We start from the raw sequence: 23609 nt of genomic DNA, 5'->3' as shown, positions 1-23609 counted from the left end.
ATATGAACATGGTTCTGATATCACCATGTTTGAATAGTGGATCTAAACCTCGGACTGTTTTTGGACTGATTTTAATCAAGGATGAGGGGGCAGGTTTCCCTGACCAACATGGCGGCTGTTGGGACAGTCGGGTCCTATTTCATTTCTCTTTGGGGTTTATAAAGTATTTTCAGTGTGTCCTTCTCCACTGTTTCCCTTGCGACCTGCAGGCGGCGCAGTGATCTGAAACAAACCCGAGAAGAAGAGTTGGAGAAAACATGTCGGCGGTGCTGTATGATTACAGAACATTTGGTTCGGACTCGCTCCGTGTTTAGCTTCTCCTCCAGCCTCAGTCAAATGGCTCAGGTTCGGCTGTCAGTGGGCTGTAGGAGCCTGGTCCGGTTGCTGTTGCGGTCTGCCGGATCTCCAACAAGGACGGTAGGTGGTGGGCGGGATAACAGGCTCACCTTGATCTGGTCCGTCCTGGTTCGGTTCGGGCAGCGCTCGAACCGAACAGAAAACGACACGTGATCATCTGCTGGTGTTTCTACCTGGTAGAAAAGGAGGCGTTGCGTAAGCCAGGTTTCCTCTGTTTTCATCCGAACCGTGTGACGTTAGAGCCCGGTTTACTGATGACGACACTCATGACGTATTATGACGCCAAACGTTAACAAGACCAACGAATCAAAATTGAGATTTATATAGATCTATGTAGATGTAGGTGGATGCCTGTCCAGAACCGTTCTGTTAGTCCAAAACATCAGAGTTCAGAACCGTTCTGTTTGTCTAAAGCTCCTGAATCCAGAACCTTTCTGTTAATCCAAACCTCTGAGTCCAGCAGCTTTGAACATAGACAGTCTAAGTCCATAACCCATGAATCTAGAATCTGTGGGTCCAGATACGTTCTCTGAGTCCCAAACAGTTCAGCGATGCCTCCTAGACGAAGACAGAGTCTTCGAGAACCCTTTCAGAAGGTCTTGTAAGCAACCTCTGGGTACCCACCTCACTCTTTCTGATGCTCCTCCTCAAAGGTGGTATCTTCAGTCGGTCCAGGACAGGTGGAGAATGGACCGAGCCTGCTAAGCGACCTGCTGGGAGACTACAGGAGGCTGAGCTCCAAGCCACCCAAAGGTGAGTGCTTATTGGATTCTGGTCCAATGAGGTGGTTCGGTCCAGCTTTCAGGTACCTGTGAGGAGTGAGCTGACTGGTCAGCACCTGCGTGAGTTCTCTCTTAGGTGGCATTACACAAACACCCACAGAGTGGGTTCTGTGGCTGACCTGCTCAGATGCTTTCTGACCCAAAGTGAATGGAATCGTTCAGATGAACTGTTCATTCTGAATAAAGACACATGTGTTCACCATGGAGACATTAACGTGCTCTTCTTCTCTCTTCAGGATTTGAGAAATATTTTCCTGGCAGCCAGAAATCTACAAAAACTTCTGAATCAGAAGCTGCAGCTAAAGGTAAAGAAAGCATGTTGGCGTCATTAAGCAGTACAGGTGAGTCCGAGCGCGCTCCGTTTGAGAAATACGTACAGGTGGAATAAGTCCAAGAACAACAGAGGACCAAATCATTTAAACCAGTTCGAAAAGTTATTTTCTGTCCATCAGAATGCTAGCCTTAGGATGTACACTGTCTCCATTTCAGAATCTAAACCTACCAATGCTCAGAAACCCTCTGGGAAGTCAGGAGGAGGATCAGGAGGTGGAGGGAAACGAGGAGGTCGGAGGGAGGATTCACACTGGTACAGCCGCCTGCAGAAGGTGAGTCACCTGTTGGTTTTGTGAGTGCCACCTGCTCAGGTGTGGGCGAATCTCAACTGCTGCTTGTTTCAGGGTGACATTCCATGGGACGATAAGGAGTTCCGCATTTACCTTCTGAGCGGTATGGCGTTCTGGACCGCCGTCACCTACTACTTCTTCCTGCGGGATGGAGGGCGGGAGGTCACCTGGAAGGACTTTGTCAACAACTACCTGTCCAAAGGAGCGGTGAGGAACACGTGGCTTCACTGTTGGCTCTCTTTCATCACAGTGTCATACATTAACTTCAGGGGTCTGATTGGTGGTGTCTGTCAGGTGGACCGGTTGGAGGTCATCAACAAACGTTACGTCAAAGTGGTGTTCTCGCCAGGGAAGACGCCGTTGGACGGGGTGCGTTTAATTGGTTGGCTCAGATTTCAGGTAGCTCTGGCGCCATCACCTACTCATCCTCCTGTGTTTCCAACCGCAGCAGTACGTCTGGTTCAACATTGGCAGCGTCGACACCTTTGAGAGGAACCTAGAGACGGCTCAGAGCGAGCTCGGCATTGAGAGCGAGAACCGTCTGCCTGTAGTCTACTCCACAGAGAGTGATGGGTGGGTTGTGATTCGGCCAGCTCTCCGTTGGTTCAGGTCAGACTTGATGTCCTCTGACGCTTGTCTTTCTTCTGCAGAACGTTCCTGCTGAGCATGCTACCAACAGTGCTCATCATTGGTTTCCTGCTCTTCATGCTGCGGCGCGGCCCAGCGGGGGCAGGCCGACCAGGCAGGGGTATGGGTGGGCTGTTCAGCGTCAGCGAGACGACGGCAAAAATCCTAAAGGACGAGATCGACGTGAAGTTCAAGGACGTGGCTGGCTGTGAGGAGGCCAAGCTGGAGATCATGGAGTTTGTCAACTTCCTGAAGAACCCCAAACAGTACCAGGATCTAGGGGCAAAGATCCCCAAGGTGAGGGTGTGAGGTGAGGGGATGATGCCAATATCTCCATGGTAAGGCTGGCATCCCTTCAGGTTGGATGAAGGTCTGATGGATGTAATTCCTTGGCCACCAAACCTTGCTGGGTGGGGTTCAGTGTGTTGGGCTTGGTGACAGACATACGTAACCTGGACTGAGGTGCTGTTGTTATCCGGTTGTCTTCTTTCTGCAGGGAGCCATCCTGACAGGGCCCCCGGGAACCGGCAAGACCCTGCTGGCCAAGGCGACGGCGGGTGAGGCCAATGTGCCCTTCATCACGGTGAACGGCTCAGAGTTCCTGGAGATGTTCGTGGGCGTCGGCCCCGCCAGGGTGAGCAGTTGATTGATAGGAGAAAGAGGAGGAGTTAAAAAACGCTCTGCTGATATCTGGTCCCTTACAGGTCAGAGATCTGTTCGTCATGGCCAGAAAGAACGCTCCCTGCATTCTCTTCATAGACGAGATTGATGCGGTGGGTCGGAAGCGAGGCCGTGGAAACTTTGGAGGGCAGAGCGAGCAGGAGAACACGCTGAACCAGCTGCTGGTGGAGATGGATGGTGGGTGTCTGGGTGTCACTCCTTTTTCCTTCTTCCTAAAACCAACAGATCGTTCTGGTGAGACCTCACAGTCCTGTCTGTTCTCCAGGATTCAACACTGCCACAAATGTGGTAGTTCTGGCGGGAACCAACAGACCTGACATCCTGGACCCGGCTTTGCTGAGACCCGGGCGCTTTGACAGGCAGATTTATATCGGTGAGTGATTCAAATGCTCTCAGGTGACCATCCAGGGTGAGCATGTGAGGAAGGTTTTTGTCTTTGCAGGTCCTCCTGACATCAAAGGTCGGGCATCCATCTTTAAAGTCCACTTGCGTCCTTTGAAGTTTGGACCCGACCTGAACAAAGACACTCTGGCCAAGAAGATGGCTGCCCTCACACCTGGATTCTCAGGTAATAAATGCTCCCTGATGGGTGGGGCTGGCCTCATCAACCGCCCAACCAGGTAACAGGTGTGTCTGAGCCTCACGTTTACCTCTGTGGGTTCTTTCTCCCTGATTACTGCCTTCCAGGTGCCGACATCGCCAACGTCTGTAACGAGGCCGCTCTGATTGCTGCCCGCCACCTTTCAGACACCATCAGCCAGAAACACTTTGAGCAAGCTATTGAGAGAGTCATTGGAGGTGAGACACGGACTGGAACCAGAACAGTCAGATCAGAACCAAACCAATGGGGGTGTGTTAGGGTGGATGAATGGGGGTGGAGGGGTGGATGAATGGGGGTGGATGAATGGGGTGGATGAATGGGGGTGGATGAATGGGGTGGATGAATGGGGGTGGATGAATGGGGTGGATGAATGGGGGTGGATGAATGGGGGTGGATGAATGGGGGTGATGAATGGGGGTGGATGAATGGGGTGGATGAATGGGGGTGGATGAATGGGGTGGATGAATGGGGGTGGATGAATGGGGGTGGATGAATGGGGTGGATGAATGGGGGTGGATGAATGGGGGTGGATGAATGGGATGGATGAATGGGGTGGATGAATGGGGGTGGATGAATGGGATGGATGAATGGGGTGGATGAATGGGGTGGATGAATGGGGGTGGATGAATGGGGGTGGATGAATGGGGGTGGATGAATGGGGTGGATGAATGGGGGTGGATGAATGGGGTGGATGAATGGGGTGGATGAATGGGGGTGGATGAATGGGGTGGATGAATGGGGTGGATGAATGGGGTGGATGAATGGGGGTGGATGAATGGGGGTGGATGAATGGGGGTGGATGAATGGGGTGGATGAATGGGGGTGGATGAATGGGGTGGATGAATGGGGGTGGATGAATGGGGTGGATGAATGGGGTGGATGAATGGGGTGGATGAATGGGGTGGATGAATGGGGGTGGATGAATGGGGGTGGATGAATGGGGTGGATGAATGGGGGTGGATGAATGGGGTGGATGAATGGGGTGGATGAATGGGGGTGGATGAATGGGGGTGGATGAATGGGGGTGGATGAATGGGGGTGGATGAATGGGGTGGATGAATGGGGGTGGATGAATGGGGTGGATGAATGGGGGTGGATGAATGGGGTGGATGAATGGGGGTGGATGAAGGGGGTGGATGAATGGGGGTGGATGAATGGGGGTGGATGAATGGGGTGGATGAATGGGGGTGGATGAATGGGTGCAGTGTGACTTTGGGGTCTCTGGGGACTTGATAAAGAGCTACAGGCCATTTAGCAACTCATTTTATAATGAGCTGACCCACCAGAACGTTCTGTAAATCTGGCTCCTGTAATTGAAAGTCAAGTACTGTTGCTGGACCCTGCTTGTTCTGGTTCTGTCGGAACTGTACAGTAAAATATGGCTAGAACCATGTCCTGTTCTGCAGGAGTTTGTAGAATCAGAACAGAATCGGGTATCAGTCAGTAACTGATCATTCAGCTGCAGAGTTAATTAGATGGGTCAGAACCATTATTGTAAGGTGGTTCTGATTCTGTGATCTCTTTCTCTCTGTGTGTCATGGAGGTCTGGAGAAGAAGACTCAGGTTTTGCAGCCAGAGGAGAAGAAGACGGTGGCGTACCATGAAGCGGGCCACGCTGTTGCCGGGTGGTTCCTGGAGCACGCTGACCCGCTACTGAAGGTTTTCCAGACAGGTTCTGTTTTTTTGCCATTATTGGTGTCAGTCTTCATGGGACTGACCTCAGTTTTACCTGTGCAGGTGTCCATCATTCCCAGGGGAAAGGGGCTGGGATACGCCCAGTACCTGCCCAGGGAGCAGTACCTGTACACCAAGGAGCAGCTGCTGGACCGCATGTGCATGACTCTGGGCGGCAGAGTCTCCGAGGAGATCTTCTTTGGCAGGATCACCACCGGAGCTCAGGATGACCTGAGGAAGGTCACACAGAGCGCCTACGCTCAGGTGACTCACCTGACCAAACACAGAACCTTCTTGTTCAGTTTCTGGTCCGTCTGACCTGCTGCTCTCTGGGTTATACTGCAGATCGTTCAGTTTGGCATGAACCCTAAGGTGGGTCAGGTCTCCTTTGACCTACCCCGGCAGGGGGAGATGGTTCTGGAAAAACCATACAGTGAGGCCACAGCGCGGCTAATCGACACCGAGGTGCGAATCCTGATCGGCGAGGCGTACCGGAGGACCCAGCAGCTACTGAACGACAAAAAGGCTGAGGTGGAGAAGGTACAGCTGAGGTTCTGCTGGGGTTTGTTTCCCTTGCCTATTCCCGGCCCTGTGCCAGTTCTGCAGATGGGGAGAGATTGGTTCTGGTTTGTCTGGACTCAGAAATCCAGCAGACAGGTTTTATAAAAAATGACTCAGGTTCTTAGTTTCTGTGCAGAAAAACAAGATTCTGAAAGAACATTTGGGTTGGAAACATACAGAACCTCCTAAAGCTGCTTTGCTTCCATGGTCTGATGTGAGCAGATCAGTTCAGTTTATTTATATAGCGCCAATTCACAACACATGTCGTCTCAAGGTTCTTCATAAAGTCAGGTTCATACATTCCAATTAATAACTAACCATTGAACAGTTCAGTCAGATTCAGTTATTTATTCAAATTGGATAAAAAGTTTTTCTATCTAAGGAAACCCAGCAGATTGCATCCAGTCAGTGACTTGCAGCATTCACTCCTCCTGGATGATCATGTAGAGACAGTGGACAGTCACTGGTGTTGACTTTGCAGCAATCCCTCATACTGAGCATGCATGTAGCGACAGTGGAGAGGAAAAACTCCCTTTTAACAGGAAGAAACCTCCAGCAGAACCAGAACCAGGCTCAGTGTGAGCGGCCATCTGCCACGACCGACTGGAGGTTAGAGAGAACAGAGCAGAGACACAAAGAGAACAAAGAAGCACTGATCCAGGAGTACTTTCTATGGGAAGGAAAAGTAAATGTTAATGGATGTAGCTCCTTTAGTCGTTTCATCTAGAAAGAAAGAACAGATAAACTCTGAGCCAGTTTTCAAGGTTAGAGTCTGAAAGAGAGAACATAGAGTTAGTTACAGTAGAAGCTCAGTCAGTAGCCATGTCTAGGAGAGAGAAAGGGTTAAACACTGAAAGACAGGGCCATGTGGATCATCTGTAGAAGGTGAGCATTAAGTTGTTGCCAGCAGAAGCTCGGACGATTCCCCTCTCCAGAAAGGTGTCACAGGTAGATACAGAGTCAGGCCAGGTGTAGCTTCTAGGAAGAGAAAAGAGAGAGAACAAAGTTAAAAGCTGAAATAACAGCAAATAATGCAGAATTGGAGAGTAGTATGAGAATGTAGCGAAGAGGGTGAAAGTGGTCATTATGTCCTCCAGCAGCCTAAGCCTATAGCAGCATAACTACAGAGATAGCTCAGGATAAACTAAGCCACTCTAACTATAAGCTTTATCAAAAAGGAAAGTTTTAAGCCTTAAAAGTAGACAGGGTGTCTGCCTCACGGACTAAAACTGTTTAATATAGGATTTAAATGACATGTCCTAGTCAAAAATAACACCAAGGTTTTTTACTTTATTACTGGAGGTCAATTTAATGCCATCCAGGTTAAGTGATTGACTAAGCAGTTTCTTTTTTAAAGACTCCGGTCCAAAGACGACAACTTCTGTCTTGTCTGAATTTAGAAGCAGAAAATTTAAAGTCATCCAAGTTTTTATATCTTCAAGACATGCTTGTAGTCTATCTAACTGGTTGGGTTCATCAGGATTTATGGATAAGTAAAGCTGAGTATCATCAGCGTAACAGTGAAAATTTATCCTATGCTGCCTGATAATTTTAACTATTGGAAGCATATATATAGTAAAGAGAATTGGTCCAAGTACTGAACCCTGTGGTACTCCACAATTAACCCTGGAGTTTAAAGATGATTTATCATTTACATGAACAAACTGTAACATTAATGCCCATCTTTTATTAGTACCTACTCGGGTCGGGTCGGTTCTACAGGGTTTGGGTCGTTCTTCATTACAATTGAGTGCCATCTCAATGTGGGCGGGATCAACGTAGCAAGGCGTTAGCGTGATGTCATCAGTAGAGACAGGAACACAACAACGATGCAGGACCTGCTGCTGGGTCTGTAGCTGTGGTCAGATCCAGAGAAGGAGTACTGTATTGGAGAGAGAGGGAAACCTTGGATCGGAACCAGCTACAGGGGGTGTGAGGTTATGCTAATGCTACCTAATGCTAGCCTGCTATAGTGGTCGTAAAATGATTTAACGGGTGAAGATATTAATTATTATATTATGCTGTAACTAGTGACTCCGCCCCCTAACCAATCAGTGACCAACAGTCTTCTGACATCACGCTTTCAGCAGGGTCGGTGCTGTTAGAACCACAAGCAAGCAGGTACTAAAAATAATAATGGTTGAGGAGGGACTGGTGAAGAAGGGGCTTTAGATCTGATGCTTGTCCCTATTTGTGTTTTTGGTTTTGTAACCAAAAGTGATCTAAGGAATAAAGTTCTAGTAGAACAACAACACTGGAACACTGTCCTTCATGAGCTCTTCACACCATTGGTGTTTATGTGGTTCTCAGCTGAAACATTTTGATTTAAAGACATTCTGCAAATATCTGTGCAGGAGATGATCTACATGACATCTAAGAAGGTTCCTCAGGTTCATGAATAAAAGGGATCTAAAGGCAAATCACTGAGTTCTGTTTGCATCTCACAACATTGAGACTTCAGTTGAGGTTGAGAGAATTTGTTGGACCTGGATGATGTTAGAACCTGGAACATCTTTTTAATGCTGCACCAGATATCTTCATCACAGTTCTAGTGGGTGCAATGTTACAGTTACATAGGACTGCTTGTTCTACGTGTCATGCATTCACGTTCTGCAAATATGTTCTCTAACCGTCCTTAACACATGAGGTTCTCACTCAGAGTGCTGGCTGGAGAGAACTGTGGAGTCAAACACGTGTTTGGGTCTGGCCTTGGTTCAGACTGCTGAAACTGGTTCCTGTTCTGTCCTCCAGGTGGCGCAGCGGCTGCTGGAAAAGGAGGTTCTGGATAAGAATGACATGGTGGAGCTGTTGGGCAAACGGCCATTTGCAGAGAAGTCGACGTATGAAGAGTTTGTGGAGGGAACCGGCGGCGATGACGAAGACACAACGCTGCCAGAAGGCCTGAAGGACTGGAATCAGGAGAGGAAGGACAAGGAGGAGAGCCCAGAGGAACAAGTTGCCAGACAGATCTCTGGAGGAATGCCCTTCTAGATCCAAAACTGTTCTGCTGACACAAACATTTCACACTTCCAGACTCTGCTGCCTGGAGGTCTGCTTCTAGAACCCGTTCTGCACCAAACACAAGTCCGCCAACAAACTGTTCTGTTGGGTTGTGACTCTTACCACCAGTCTGAATCACTTGTTCTGATCCTTTTCCATCTGAGGGTCTACAGTTGCTCTTCAGATAAGAACTCTACCGACATTGTGCTTCACTACTTTTGTTCCACAGAACCCTCTCAGAACTCCGAACCAAGTCCACAACCTGGGAACAGGCATAGAACCAAGTCTTCCAGAACGACAAGCAGGTTTCAGCTCACAAATTACATTTAGAACTGTTCCCTCCCACATCCAGCCTGTAGAACATGGAAATACAGGCAGACGTTCTGGATGGTAAAAGTGGGTTCCTTATTAGAACACAGTTGTTAGTAGTCTCAGAAGAAAACCTCTGTTTGGATTAAAGAACCCTGTAAGCTGGATATAGAGGCCAGAGCTGTTAAAAGAACATCTCTGAACTCAAAAAACATGACTAACAGTTTCCACCTGATGTTCCTCTGTAGAACATCTCACCGGGTTCTACAGAATTGACATTTGATGTGGAAACATTTGAACAAAAGTTATACTAGATTCTAGATCATTCAGGAACCAACGTATGGTTCTAAGGTGGGGGTCTCCAACTCGAGTCCACAGGATCTACTGTTCTACAGCGTTTACATGCTTTTTCATAGCTGGTTCATTATGTCATCAGGTTCTGCAGAGGCCTGACTCAGGTGTGTTGAAACTGAACAGCTTCTAAATGTTGCAGGACTGGCTCTCAAGATCTAAAGTTGGAGACCACTGTTCTGTAAGGCTCCGTAGTTTGGCTTTTAGAACCTGTCAAAGGGAGGTTTCCCATGAAGTTCTCCTGCTGGTGTTCCACTGTCTTACCTGTAGAACCTTTTTTTCTGATAGAAAGTTTCAGATCTGGAGTTTGTCCTCCGACTTTAGTGACAAGGACTCGGACTCGGAACCTTTGAGTTGAACCTGTCAGAAAAATGGGCAGTTTGGTTTTATTAAAGAACAAACCTTCAGAGATCATCACTGTCAGCGTGAGGAAGAGGCAGAGTGGTTCCAGCTTAAACCTCAAGGCTATGAGTGTAAACATGTAAAATGATGTGTGTTTATAATAAAGATATATATGTGGGTTCTGGTTCTGATGTTTTGATACTTGGGTGTCAGAAGAGTTCTTTGAGCTGCAGGTTCCTGAAGCCACCGGTCTGATGATGCTGCAGAGAACCTCTGATGACGCAAGAACGCTGTGACGTCAGCCGCCCGTCAACTCCCCAGTTACTAACGGAGTGACCTTTGGACCCACACAGCTTCACATGGACTCATCATGTGACCCACCTGACTCATCGGGGCTTTTATTCTGAAATGCCATTTTTAGAAGAAGTGACGTCAGGTGAAGCTGCGCTGTGTTCCGGTCTGTGTACAGATGCTAGTGTCTAAAAAGCATTCTGCAAGTTTTAGGTTCGGTTCGGTCAGAGATCACCTCAGATATCCGGAGAAGGAGCTTTAAGAGTCGCAGAATCGGACAGCAGCGGAGCCGGAAGGAAGCTGCATGGCTGCGGTGGTTTCTGCGGTAAGAACCGCATCTGGATGCTAAGCTAGTGCTAATAGGCCTGAAGCTCCAAGAACTGTTATAAAATAACCTGATCGATCAGCGGGTCAGAGAACTGTTCATTTACAACCTGATCAGAGTCAGCAGGTCCGAGAACTGTTCATTTACAACCTGATCAGAGTCAGCAGGTCCGAGAACTGTTCATTTACAACCTGATCAGAGTCAGCGGGTCAGAGAACTGTTCATTTACAACCTGATCAGAGTCAGCAGGTCCGAGAACTGTTCATTTACAACCTGATCAGAGTCAGCGGGTCAGAGAACTGTTCATTTACAACCTGATCAGAGTCAGCAGGTCAGAGAACTGTTCATTTACAAGCTGATCAGAGTCAGCAGGTCCGAGAACTGTTCATTTACAACCTGATCAGAGTCAGCGGGTCAGAGAACTGTTCATTTACAACCTGATCAGAGTCAGCAGGTCCGAGAACTGTTCATTTACAACCTGATCGATCAGCAGGTTGGTGAACTGTTCATTTACAAGCTGATCAGAGTCAGCAGGTCCGAGAACTGTTCATTTACAACCTGATCGATCAGCAGGTTGGTGAACTGTTCATTTACAACCTGATCAGAGTCAGCAGGTCCGAGAACTGTTCATTTACAACCTGATCAGAGTCAGCAGGTCAGAGAACTGTTCATTTACAACCTGATCAGAGTCAGCGGGTCAGAGAACTGTTCATTTACAACCTGATCAGAGTCAGCAGGTCCGAGAACTGTTCATTTACAACCTGATCAGAGTCAGCAGGTCCGAGAACTGTTCATTTACAACCTGATCGATCAGCAGGTTGGTGAACTGTTCATTTACAACCTGATCAGAGTCAGCAGGTCCGAGAACTGTTCATTTACAACCTGATCAGAGTCAGCAGGTCAGAGAACTGTTCATTTACAACCTGATCAGAGTCAGCAGGTCCGAGAACTGTTCATTTACAAGCTGATCAGAGTCAGCAGGTCCGAGAACTGTTCATTTACAACCTGATCAGAGTCAGCAGGTCCGAGAACTGTTCATTTACAAGCTGATCAGAGTCAGCAGGTCCGAGAACTGTTCATTTACAACCTGATCGATCAGCAGGTTGGTGAACTGTTCATTTACAACCTGATCAGAGTCAGCAGGTCCGAGAACTGTTCATTTACAACCTGATCAGAGTCAGCAGGTCAGAGAACTGTTCATTTACAACCTGATCAGAGTCAGCAGGTCCGAGAACTGTTCATTTACAACCTGATCGATCAGCAGGTTGGTGAACTGTTCATTTACAACCTGATCAGAGTCAGCAGGTCCGAGAACTGTTCATTTACAACCTGATCGATCAGCAGGTTGGTGAACTGTTCATTTACAACCTGATCAGAGTCAGCAGGTCCGAGAACTGTTCATTTACAAGCTGATCAGAGTCAGCAGGTCCGAGAACTGTTCATTTACAACCTGATCAGAGTCAGCAGGTCAGAGAACTGTTCATTTACAACCTGATCAGAGTCAGCAGGTCCGAGAACTGTTCATTTACAACCTGATCAGAGTCAGCAGGTCAGAGAACTGTTCATTTACAACCTGATCAGAGTCAGCAGGTCCGAGAACTGTTCATTTACAACCTGATCAGAGTCAGCAGGTCAGAGAACTGTTCATTTACAACCTGATCAGAGTCAGCAGGTCCGAGAACTGTTCATTTACAACCTGATCGATCAGCAGGTTGGTGAACTGTTCATTTACAACCTGATCAGAGTCAGCAGGTCCGAGAACTGTTCATTTACAACCTGATCAGAGTCAGCAGGTCAGAGAACTGTTCATTTACAACCTGATCAGAGTCAGCAGGTCCGAGAACTGTTCATTTACAAGCTGATCAGAGTCAGCAGGTCCGAGAACTGTTCATTTACAACCTGATCGATCAGCAGGTTGGTGAACTGTTCATTTACAACCTGATCAGAGTCAGCAGGTCCGAGAACTGTTCATTTACAACCTGATCGATCAGCAGGTTGGTGAACTGTTCATTTACAACCTGATCAGAGTCAGCAGGTCCGAGAACTGTTCATTTACAAGCTGATCAGAGTCAGCAGGTCCGAGAACTGTTCATTTACAACCTGATCGATCAGCAGGTTGGTGAACTGTTCATTTACAACCTGATCAGAGTCAGCAGGTCCGAGAACTGTTCATTTACAACCTGATCGATCAGCAGGTTGGTGAACTGTTCATTTACAACCTGATCAGAGTCAGCAGGTCCGAGAACTGTTCATTTACAACCTGATCGATCAGCAGGTCAGAGAACTGTTCATTTACAACCTGATCGATCAGCAGGTCAGAGAACTGTTCATTTACAACCTGATCGATCAGCAGGTCAGAGAACTGTTCATTTACAACCTGATCGATCAGCAGGTTGGTGAACTGTTCATTTACAACCTGATCGATCAGCAGGTCAGAGAACTGTTCATTTACAACCTGATCAGAGTCAGCGGGTCAGAGAACTGTTCATTTACAACCTGATCAGAGTCAGCAGGTCCGAGAACTGTTCATTTACAACCTGATCGATCAGCAGGTTGGTGAACTGTTCATTTACAACCTGATCAGAATCAGCAGGTCCGAGAACTGTTCATTTACAAGCTGATCAGAATCAGCAGGTACGAGAACTGTTCATTTACAAGCTGATCAGAGTCAGCAGGTCAGAGAACTGTTCATTTACAACCTGATCAGAATCAGCAGGTCCGAGAACTGTTCATTTACAAGCTGATCGATCAGTGGGTCAGAGAACTGTTCATTTACAACCTGATCGATCAGCGGGTCAGAGAACTGTTCATTTACAACCTGATCGATCAGCAGGTTGGTGAACTGTTCATTTACAACCTGATCAGAGTCAGCAGGTCAGAGAACTGTTCATTTACAACCTGATCAGAGTCAGCGGGTCAGAGAACTGTTCATTTACAACCTGATCGATCAGCAGGTTGGTGAACTGTTCATTTACAACCTGATCAGAGTCAGCAGGTCCGAGAACTGTTCATTTACAAGCTGATCGATCAGCGGGTCAGAGAACTGTTCATTTACAACCTGATCAGAGTCAGCAGGTCAGAGAACTGTTCATTTACAACCTGATCAGAGTCAGCAGGTCCGAGAACTGTTCATTTACTAGCTGATCGATCAGCGGGTCAGAGAACTGTTCATTTACAACCTGATCAGAGTCAGCAGGTTGGTGAACTGTTCATTTACAACCTGATCGATCAGCGGGTCAGAGAACTGTTCATTTACAACCTGATCAGAGTCAGCAGGTCAGTTAACTGTTCATTTACAACCTGATCGATCAGCGGGTCAGAGAACTGTTCATTTACAACCTGATCAGAGTCAGCAGGTTGGTGAACTGTTCATTTACAACCTGATCGATCAGCGGGTCAGAGAACTGTTCATTTACAACCTGATCAGAGTCAGCAGGTCAGAGAACTGTTCATTTACAACCTGATCGATCAGCAGGTTGGTGAACTGTTCATTTACAACCTGATCAGAGTCAGCAGGTCAGAGAACTGTTCATTTACAACCTGATCAGAGTCAGCAGGTCAGAGAACTGTTCATTTACAACCTGATCAGAGTCAGCAGGTCAGAGAACTGTTCATTTACAACCTGATCAATCAGCAGGTCAGAGAACTGTTCATTTACAACCTGATCAGAGTCAGCGGGTCAGAGAACTGTTCATTTACAACCTGATCAGAGTCAGCAGGTTGGTGAACTGTTCATTTACAACCTGATCAGAGTCAGCAGGTCAGAGAACTGTTCATTTACAACCTGATCAGAGTCAGCAGGTTGGTGAACTGTTCATTTACAACCTGATCAGAGTCAGCAGGTCAGAGAACTGTTCATTTACAACCTGATCAGAGTCAGCAGGTCAGAGAACTGTTCATTTACAACCTGATCAGAGTCAGCAGGTCAGAGAACTGTTCATTTACAACCTGATCAGAGTCAGCAGGTTGGTGAACTGTTCATTTACAACCTGATCAGAGTCAGCAGGTCAGAGAACTGTTCATTTACAACCTGATCAGAGTCAGCAGGTCAGAGAACTGTTCATTTACAACCTGATCAGAGTCAGCGGGTCAGAGAACTGTTCATTTACAACCTGATCAGAGTCAGCAGGTTGGTGAACTGTTCATTTACAACCTGATCAGAGTCAGCAGGTCAGAGAACTGTTCATTTACAACCTGATCAGAGTCAGCAGGTTGGTGAACTGTTCATTTACAACCTGATCAGAGTCAGCGGGTCAGAGAACTGTTCATTTACAACCTGATCAGAGTCAGCAGGTTGGTGAACTGTTCATTTACAACCTGATCAGAGTCAGCAGGTCAGAGAACTGTTCATTTACAACCTGATCAGAGTCAGCAGGTTGGTGAACTGTTCATTTACAACCTGATCAGAGTCAGCAGGTCAGAGAACTGTTCATTTACAACCTGATCAGAGTCAGCAGGTCAGAGAACTGTTCATTTACAACCTGATCGATCAGCGGGTCAGTGAACTGTTCATTTACAACTTGATCGATCAGCGGGTCAGTGAACTGTTCATTTACAACTTGATCGATCAGCGGGTCAGTGAACTGTTCATTTAGAACCTGATCAGAGTCAGCGGGTCAGGGAACTGTTAATTTACAACCTGATTGATCAGCGGGTCAGAGAACTGTTCATTTACAACCTGATCGATCAGCGGGTCAGTGAACTGTTCATTTAGAACCTGATCAGAGTCAGCAGGTCAGAGAACTGTTCATTTACAACCTGATCGATCAGCGGGTCAGAGAACTGTTAATTTAGAACCTGATCAGAGTCAGCAGGTCAGAGAACTGTTCATTTAGAACCTGATCAGAGTCAGCAGGTCAGAGAACTGTTCATTTACAACCTGATCAGAGTCAGCAGGTCAGAGAACTGTTCATTTACAACCTGATCAATCAGCAGGTCAGAGAACTGTTCATTTACAATCTGATCAGAGTCAGCGGGTCAGGGAACTGTTCATTTACAACCTGATCAGAGTCAGCAGGTCAGAGAACTGTTCATTTACAACCTGATCGATCAGCGGGTCAGAGAACTGTTCATTTACAACCTGATCAGAGTCAGCGGGTCAGAGAACTGTTCATTTACAACCTGATCAGAGTCAGCGGGTCAGAGAACTGTTCATTTACAACCTGATCGATCAGCGGGTCAGAGAACTGTTCATTTACAACCTGATCAGAGTCAGCGGGTCAGAGAACTGTTCATTTACAACCTGATCAGAGTCAGCAGGTCCGAGAACTGTTCATTTACAACCTGATCAGAGTCAGCGGGTCAGAGAACTGTTCATTTACAACCTGATCAGAGTCAGCAGGTCAGAGAACTGTTCATTTACAACCTGATCAGAGTCAGCAGGTCCGAGAACTGTTCATTTACAACCTGATCAGAGTCAGCGGGTCCGAGAACTGTTCATTTACAACCTGATCAGAGTCAGCGGGTCAGAGAACTGTTCATTTACAACCTGATCAGAGTCAGCGGGTCCGAGAACTGTTCATTTACAACCTGATCAGAGTCAGCGGGTCCGAGAACTGTTCATTTACAACCTGATCAGAGTCAGCGGGTCAGAGAACTGTTCATTTACAACCTGATCAGAGTCAGCAGGTCCGAGAACTGTTCATTTACAACCTGATCAGAGTCAGCAGGTCCGAGAACTGTTCATTTACAACCTGATCAGAGTCAGCGGGTCAGAGAACTGTTCATTTACAACCTGATCAGAGTCAGCGGGTCCGAGAACTTTTCATTTACAACCTGATCAGAGTCAGCGGGTCAGAGAACTGTTCATTTACAACCTGATCAGAGTCAGCGGGTCAGTTAACTTTTCATTTACAACCTGATCAGAGTCAGCGGGTCAGAGAACTGTTCATTTACAACCTGATCAGAGTCAGCAGGTCCGAGAACTGTTCATTTACAACCTGATCAGAGTCAGCAGGTCCGAGAACTGTTCATTTACAACCTGATCAGAGTCAGCGGGTCAGAGAACTGTTCATTTACAACCTGATCAGAGTCAGCGGGTCAGTTAACTTTTCATTTACAACCTGATCAGAGTCAGCAGGTCCGAGAACTGTTCATTTACAACCTGATCAGAGTCAGCGGGTCAGAGAACTGTTCATTTACAACCTGATCAGAGTCAGCGGGTCAGAGAACTGTTCATTTACAACCTGATCAGAGTCAGCGGGTCAGTTAACTTTTCATTTACAACCTGATCAGAGTCAGCGGGTCAGAGAACTGTTCATTTACAACCTGATCAGAGTCAGCGGGTCAGTTAACTTTTCATTTACAACCTGATCAGAGTCAGCAGGTCAGAGAACTGTTCATTTACAACCTGATCAGAGTCAGCAGGTCAGAGAACTGTTCATTTACAACCTGATCAGAGTCAGCGGGTCAGAGAACTTTTCATTTACAACCTGATCAGAGTCAGCGGGTCAGAGAACTGTTCATTTACAACCTGATCAGAGTCAGCGGGTCAGTTAACTTTTCATTTACAACCTGATCAGAGTCAGCGGGTCAGAGAACTGTTCATTTACAACCTGATCAGAGTCAGCGGGTCAGTTAACTTTTCATTTACAACCTGATCAGAGTCAGCAGGTCAGAGAACTGTTCATTTACAACCTGATCAGAGTCAGCAGGTCCGAGAACTGTTCATTTACAACCTGATCAGAGTCAGCAGGTCCGAGAACTTTTCATTTACAACCTGATCAGAGTCAGCGGGTCAGAGAACTGTTCATTTACAACCTGATCAGAGTCAGCGGGTCAGTTAACTTTTCATTTACAACCTGATCAGAGTCAGCGGGTCAGAGAACTGTTCATTTACAACCTGATCAGAGTCAGCGGGTCAGAGAACTTTTCATTTACAACCTGATCAGAGTCAGCGGGTCAGTTAACTTTTCATTTACAACCTGATCAGAGTCAGCGGGTCAGAGAACTGTTCATTTACAACCTGATCAGAGTCAGCGGGTCAGAGAACTGTTCATTTACAACCTGATCAGAGTCAGCAGGTCCGAGAACTGTTCATTTACAACCTGATCAGAGTCAGCGGGTCAGTTAACTGTTCATTTACAACCTGATCAGAGTCAGCGGGTCAGTTAACTGTTCATTTACAACCTGATCAGAGTCAGCAGGTCCGAGAACTGTTCATTTACAACCTGATCAGAGTCAGCGGGTCAGAGAACTGTTCATTTACAACCTGATCAGAGTCAGCGGGTCAGAGAACTGTTCATTTACAACCTGATCAGAGTCAGCGGGTCAGAGAACTGTTCATTTACAACCTGATCAGAGTCAGCGGGTCAGAGAACTGTTCATTTACAACCTGATCGATCAGCAGGTCAGTTAACTGTTCATTTACAACCTGATCGATCAGCGGGTCAGAGAACTGTTCATTTACAACCTGATCAGAGTCAGCAGGTCAGAGAACTGTTCATTTACAACCTGATCGATCAGCAGGTCAGTTAACTGTTCATTTACAACCTGATCGATCAGCGGGTCAGTGAACCGTTCTTTGGTCATTTGCTTCACTACTTACTGGTTCCTGTAGTACAATAGTTGATCAATAATTGATCAGTGGGTTAGTTGAACTGTGGCTTCCTGGGAGCCGCATCGGTCGGAGGTTCTGGATCATCATACCGTCTGATCAATCCCTGATTGAGAAGTTCTTTAACAATGAAGGTGTGTTTGACTTGTTCTCAGGGAGGCCCGCCTCTTATCATGGAGAACGGACAGCCCACATCCACCACCCCCACCACTACAACCACCACCACTAAGCTGGGCCTACCGCCACTCACCCCCAACCAGCAGGAGGCGCTGCAGAAGGTCAGTGAGCAGTCGTTTTATGCTAAAAACCTTGCATTGGCACATTGAGTTCTTGGAAACGTGAGAACACCAGAAATGGAACAGTTAAAACCCGTGAAACAATTAGAACCTGTGGTAATTCTTATGAATATATTATGTAAAATTAATATTTCATTAAGTAATTGGGGCTGTTAAGGGTTGTCCAGTGAATACCAGCCCAGCAAGGCGGTGATATTAGGACAATAGTGAAAGAGGTGAATCAAGCTCTGGCATTACTGAACAACAAAACTCTGCACACATGGAATAAATTCACACAATTTATTAAAATACAGGAATTTATTAACAATAATTCAACTCACAGTCAAACATATTTCACTCAACAAACTCTTTACTATGCTAAAATAATCCAACTGAACTACCAAGCAGAATTAAAGAATAAAAAACTGTACAATATGAAAGGGTGAGCCAAAGGTGGTTAAAAACCACGACCAATATTCTTATTATACCCTGAATGAATGAATGCAGAACCTGTGGAGCAGAACCTGTGGAACAGAACATTTGGCGTTCTGTTGCAGAATGGTTTGTAGTTCTCAGTAAACGGTTCTGTGTTCTTTGTGCAGGCCAAGAAATATGCAATGGAGCAGAGCATCAGGAGCGTGTTGGTCAAACAGACTCTGGTGCAGCAGCAGCAGTTCACCAGCCTGCAGGTAACAGCTGGAGGACACAGCATGTGACCGTGCCTGTCTCTGTGAACTCTGTGAGCTTATAGGTCATCTTTTTCCCCCTCAGATGGCTCCTCTGACCATGGGTTTAGGAGACGCTCTGTCTCCTCTGCAGTCGGTGAGTAAGGTTCCCCTCACGGTACACATGACTGATGGTTTTACATTCACATGATACACAGGTGTCCTCCAGGTGTCCTCCAGGTGTCTCACTAGTGTATGACAAGTGAAATCATCTACATGCTGCAAGTTGACCTGACTGCCACCTGCTCCTCTTCCTGTGACTCAGGTGGCAGCTCAGCGGCAGAGAGCTTTGGCCATCATGTGTCGAGTTTACGTTGGCTCCATCTACTACGAGCTGGGTGAGGATACCATCAGACAGGCTTTCATTCCCTTTGGACCAATCAAAAGCATCGACATGTCCTGGGACTCCGTCACTATGAAGCACAAGGTTGCATTAGAAGCAGACTATCACAGAGAACCTCTTTTGTTCTCCGGTAAAACAGTTCTGTGTTGCTCTGGTCAGAGCTTTGAGTGTGTTTCTGCAGGGTTTTGCCTTCGTGGAGTATGAAGTACCTGAAGCAGCTCAGCTGGCTCTGGAACAGATGAACTCTGTGGTCCTCGGTGGGAGGAACATCAAGGTGAGAGCAGAGGTGTTGCGACCATATTAAACTGGTTAATAGAATAACCTTTGTCACTCTAAAAGACATAGAACCTCATTGGTTCTCACCAGGGAAATAAACAAATCGAAGTATTTAACAGTAAAATCTAGAAGATATGAAGTGAAAAAATAACAAATAAAATACAATAACACCTTCAAACACAGCATTGCACTAGAATAGCCTGCAATGTGCACCCTGAGGACCTTTCTCCACGCTGTCACCATTTCTCAGCAGTGGATCCTTCTCTCCTATCTGTCCCCACATCACCATCTCCTTGTTCTGCTGGTGTTTAACGTGATGATGTTCTCTGAGTACCACTGAGGACGTTTCTGGACCTCCTCGCTGCCTGCTGCGATGTCACCTTCACTTTGGATTCCCACCAGTTGTGTGGTGAACAGTTTGATGGTGATGTCAGTGGTGGGAGGGACTCTGGTAGGCAAAGCGCCAACCATATGTACATTAAGGGCGAGTGCTTTTCCCTGCAATCCGTCTGGCAGGTGTAGGGAAAAATACAATCTTGATTCTTTTTCCATGTAGGAATTTCCCCGGGTGTTGTCTTGTAAGGTTAAAGTGTTAAATTGACCTTTAGTACCTCTTATGCACTAAGGCCACATTCATGTAGCTACACTCATACACACACATTCACACACCAATATGAAGGTCAGGAGGCCAAGTGTCTATTAACATGTGGCAGGGCAGGAAGCTAAAAGTGAACCCACAGCTTTCTGAGTTCAAGATGACCAGTCTTCCCAGTGAGCCACAGATGCTGCACGATAAAAAATTAAATATGTTCCTGCATATCTTGCAGGTTGGGAGGCCGAGTAACATTGGCCAGGCTCAGCCAATCATTGACCAGTTGGCAGAGGAAGCGCGTGCCTTCAACAGAATCTATGTGGCCTCGGTGCACCCAGACCTTTCTGACGAGGACATCAAAAGCGTCTTTGAGGCCTTTGGGAGAATCAAGTCATGCATGTTGGCCCGCGAGCCAACCACCGGTCGGCACAAAGGCTACGGCTTTATCGGTGAGGGCATCCTTTGTTTAAAAAGTGTAATGCCCCACTCGTCCTCAGGGGGCAGTGCAGAGCTGGAGTTGATTTGTCTTCTTGGTGTTCAGAGTATGACAAGGCGCAGTCGTCCCAGGACGCTGTGGCTTCCATGAACCTGTTTGACCTGGGGGGTCAGTACTTGCGGGTAGGAAAAGCTGTGACTCCACCCATGCCTCTCCTCACGCCGACAACCCCTGGAGGACTCCCTGCAGCTGCTGCTGTGGCTGCGGCTGCCGCCAGTGCAAAGATCACAGCTCAGGTAAAGCATGTAAACAGTACTGTGCTGCTGGGTGTGGTATGCGCATGTAGTCTGTTGGTGTAGTATTTATAATACTCTCTTTCAGGATCCGGTTGGAGCATCGCTGCTCGGGCCTTTGGCAGGACCAGCGCTTCTTTCTCAGCAGCTCGGACTTCCTCACGCTGTCATGGCTGCCCAGGCGCCAGGGGTCATCACAGGTAAGAGGGCCCCACTGTCACACATTAGTCCCGTCCCTCCAGAGACAGCAGAATGAAGGAGGTTGATGTTCAGTTTATCATAGGTCCACAGTCCTGGTTCTGAGGGCCCGCTGCATGTTTCCCTGTTGAAACGAACCTGATTTAAATAAAGAAGCCATTAAGGTGGTTCTGCAGAACCTAAAGCGATGCTGAGCAAGTGACGTAGTTGGTTCAGTCTGGTGTGCTGGAGCAGGCACACGCGGGCCTAAGGACTAGTGACTGGGACCGCTGATTTAACAAGTGCAGCTGAGGCACTCACCTGTGCACGTTTACCTGTCCTTTACCTGACTCGCCCGTCGAGCTTAGTCTGTTCAGAGGTAGCAGGAAAAGATTCTGGAAGTTCAGGTGTGAGTAATGTTTGGTTGGGTTCGCTCATTGGGTGAACACAACGTTGACTGGACAGGTGTTGCGAGTCTGATCGGGTCCTGGCTCTTTTCTACTTCCTGTCGGTTTCAGGTGTGACCCCAGCCCGGCCTGGCCTGCCTCACGTGGGGCTGGTTAACCCGGTGCTGACCACGCCCCCGTCGGTAATGGCTTCGCTGGGCTCAGAGCTGAAGAAGAAGGAGGAAGAGCACCAGCAGGAGGCGCAGCAGGACGGAGCCTCAGAGCCACTAAGTGAGCAAGAGCATATGAGCATTAGCGGCAGCAGCGCGCGTCACATGGTGATGAGGAAGCTGCTCCGGAAGCAGGAGGTGAGCCTGACTCCGCCCACTTACAGGTTGAGATCAGACCCTCTGTCGCCATTCTGTTCATACCTGACCTTTGACCCCTCTGTCCCTCTCAGTCCACCGTCATGGTCCTCAGGAACATGGTCGGCCCAGACGATATCGACGATGACCTGGAGGGAGAGGTGACGGAGGAATGCGGGAAGTTCGGCCAGGTGAAGCGGGTCATCATCTACCAGGAGCGTCAGGGAGAGGAGGACGATGCCGACGTCATCGTCAAGATATTCGTGGAGTTCTCGGAAGCGGCCGAGATGAACCGGGCCATCCAGGCCCTCAACAACCGCTGGTTTGGGGGACGGAAGGTGGTGGCTGAGGTCTACGACCAGGAACGCTTCGACACCAGCGACCTGTCAGCATAGAACCTGGAGAAAACCTTTGGAACGTAGAACTCACTGACCTCTTTCCAACCCGTCTGGTTCCTAAGGTGTCCGTTGCCATAGAAATGCTTCTTCTTCAGGTTGTTTCTGATCAGGACTTGCGGACGGGACCGAACTGTTGTTTCTCCTGTTTTTATTGAAGATCCGAACTGAATGTTCCCATCAGGCTCCTTATTTTTCTCCTGCAGGTACAGGTTCCTTCACCCAGAGCTTCTCTGAAACCTTCTGAGCTTTAATGCCGGCAGGTCTCAGGACAGACCTGGATCTGGACCTTTTTCTGGCAGGCAATCTGGTTCCGGTTGTTGTCCAGAAAAGAACAGGGAGGAAGTAGCTTAGGTCCAAATGGGACCTCTGCAGGTTGGTTTGGAGCCGAAACATCTTGGAGTTCTGCTTCTGTTTTTATGAACGCAGCGTTCCGGTTTGTTCTGTTTACTGAACGCAGCGTTTTCCAGGTGTCAGTCAGCAGCACCTACATGGATTCTCAGAACTGAACGAACAGAACTGTGTGACAGGGAACCAAGCTGTGTTCTGCTGCTCTTCAGGGTGTTGCAGGTCAAACATTAAACATGTGAATAAAGATTTTACAGCTGTTTAAATGGTGTGAAGCTGCTGTCTGATTGGCTGATGGTTCCGTTCTGGTTCCCAAGCATACAGCCACCACTGAAACGAGAATAGGTGTTCGAGGACCGGTCCAATCAGAATCAAACTCTCCCACGACCCCTCTATTGATGCCTTGACCCATATTATCTCAATTCCAACTGCCATGGTCCAAAGTGTCAGCGCTGGAAAACCTTTGATCAATGTTGCAACATCATTCCCGATCATCTGGTCCACTTTGAATGGATGCATCCTATAATCGATCCGGTGACCCTATTGGAAAAGCTGTGGATGTTCTGCAGGAACGTTGTGAAAGGGGCCGTGTATGTCTGGGTTTTCCTGCTTCAGTGTGGTCATCATGGGTACGGCACCACGTGGCTCCGTGGTGGTCGCAGCTCCAGACTCTGGTCCTGCAGGGCTGACCCGGAAACGTATGAGCCCATCTTCATCTGGGCCTCAGTAGATGAGGCTGGTGTTGGTCTTCAGCGGTCGATGGCGAAAGGAAGGGTCCACCCTGGACAGAACCATTCCAGCATCTGAATGAGTTTAACAAACTGAACCACTTCAGAACCTAAAATCCAAGGTCCCTATCCTGTCTGAAAGTTCTGGTTACCAATAAGGGCAGTTTATAAAGAAATGTATCCCTTCATGA

General features: G+C 47.6%; 2 protein-coding genes across 3 annotated transcripts; both read left to right on the top strand.

Annotated features, from left to right (window-relative positions):
• Positions 1 to 62: 62 nt before the first annotated feature.
• afg3l2 (AFG3-like AAA ATPase 2) lies at positions 63 to 10086 on the top strand. 2 transcript variants are annotated; one of them, XM_047367370.1, is made up of 17 exons: positions 63 to 417; positions 1011 to 1110; positions 1376 to 1444; positions 1629 to 1744; positions 1817 to 1969; positions 2057 to 2131; positions 2214 to 2335; positions 2413 to 2686; positions 2886 to 3023; positions 3094 to 3247; positions 3336 to 3443; positions 3513 to 3638; positions 3758 to 3868; positions 5215 to 5330; positions 5409 to 5609; positions 5691 to 5885; positions 8658 to 10086. In XM_047367370.1, the coding sequence occupies exons 1-17, from the start codon at positions 274 to 276 to the stop codon at positions 8895 to 8897; spliced, it is 2442 nt and encodes an 813-aa protein (XP_047223326.1). In that variant the 5' UTR covers positions 63 to 273; the 3' UTR covers positions 8898 to 10086. The 2 variants fall into 2 exon arrangements, with proteins under 2 accessions (XP_047223326.1, XP_047223325.1); XM_047367369.1 differs by having other exon boundaries at positions 65 to 417; positions 2211 to 2335.
• Positions 10087 to 10231: 145 nt separating this feature from the next.
• Positions 10232 to 22956, top strand: puf60a (poly-U binding splicing factor a). The gene is made up of 11 exons (XM_047367377.1): positions 10232 to 10524; positions 18235 to 18357; positions 18957 to 19043; positions 19126 to 19176; positions 19345 to 19506; positions 19604 to 19696; positions 20526 to 20739; positions 20832 to 21022; positions 21108 to 21219; positions 21715 to 21950; positions 22043 to 22956. The coding sequence occupies exons 1-11, from the start codon at positions 10504 to 10506 to the stop codon at positions 22340 to 22342; spliced, it is 1590 nt and encodes a 529-aa protein (XP_047223333.1). The 5' UTR covers positions 10232 to 10503; the 3' UTR covers positions 22343 to 22956.
• Positions 22957 to 23609: the final 653 nt, after the last annotated feature.

Source organism: Girardinichthys multiradiatus, chromosome 6 (genome assembly GCF_021462225.1).
Source record: "Girardinichthys multiradiatus isolate DD_20200921_A chromosome 6, DD_fGirMul_XY1, whole genome shotgun sequence".
Classification (NCBI taxonomy): Eukaryota; Metazoa; Chordata; class Actinopteri; order Cyprinodontiformes; family Goodeidae; genus Girardinichthys; species Girardinichthys multiradiatus.
The sequence above is the reverse complement of the archived record's forward strand: the minus strand, read 5'-3'. Positions and strand labels throughout refer to the sequence as shown.

What these genes read in the sequence shown, in the direction of transcription:
- afg3l2 (XM_047367369.1), top strand. Translation starts at nt 274, where the DNA reads ATGATTACAGAACATTTGGTTCGGACTCGCTCCGTGTTTAGCTTCTCC. An exon ending in GAGCTCCAAGCCACCCAAAG is followed by an intron (nt 1,111 to 1,375) that starts GTGAGTGCTTAT and finishes TTCTCTCTTCAG; the next exon opens with GATTTGAGAAATATTTTCCT. An exon ending in TGACAGGCAGATTTATATCG is followed by an intron (nt 3,444 to 3,512) that starts GTGAGTGATTCA and finishes TTGTCTTTGCAG; the next exon opens with GTCCTCCTGACATCAAAGGT.
- puf60a (XM_047367377.1), top strand. Translation starts at nt 10,504, where the DNA reads ATGGCTGCGGTGGTTTCTGCG. An exon ending in CCGTCACTATGAAGCACAAG is followed by an intron (nt 19,507 to 19,603) that starts GTTGCATTAGAA and finishes GTGTTTCTGCAG; the next exon opens with GGTTTTGCCTTCGTGGAGTA. An exon ending in AGCTGCTCCGGAAGCAGGAG is followed by an intron (nt 21,951 to 22,042) that starts GTGAGCCTGACT and finishes TGTCCCTCTCAG; the next exon opens with TCCACCGTCATGGTCCTCAG.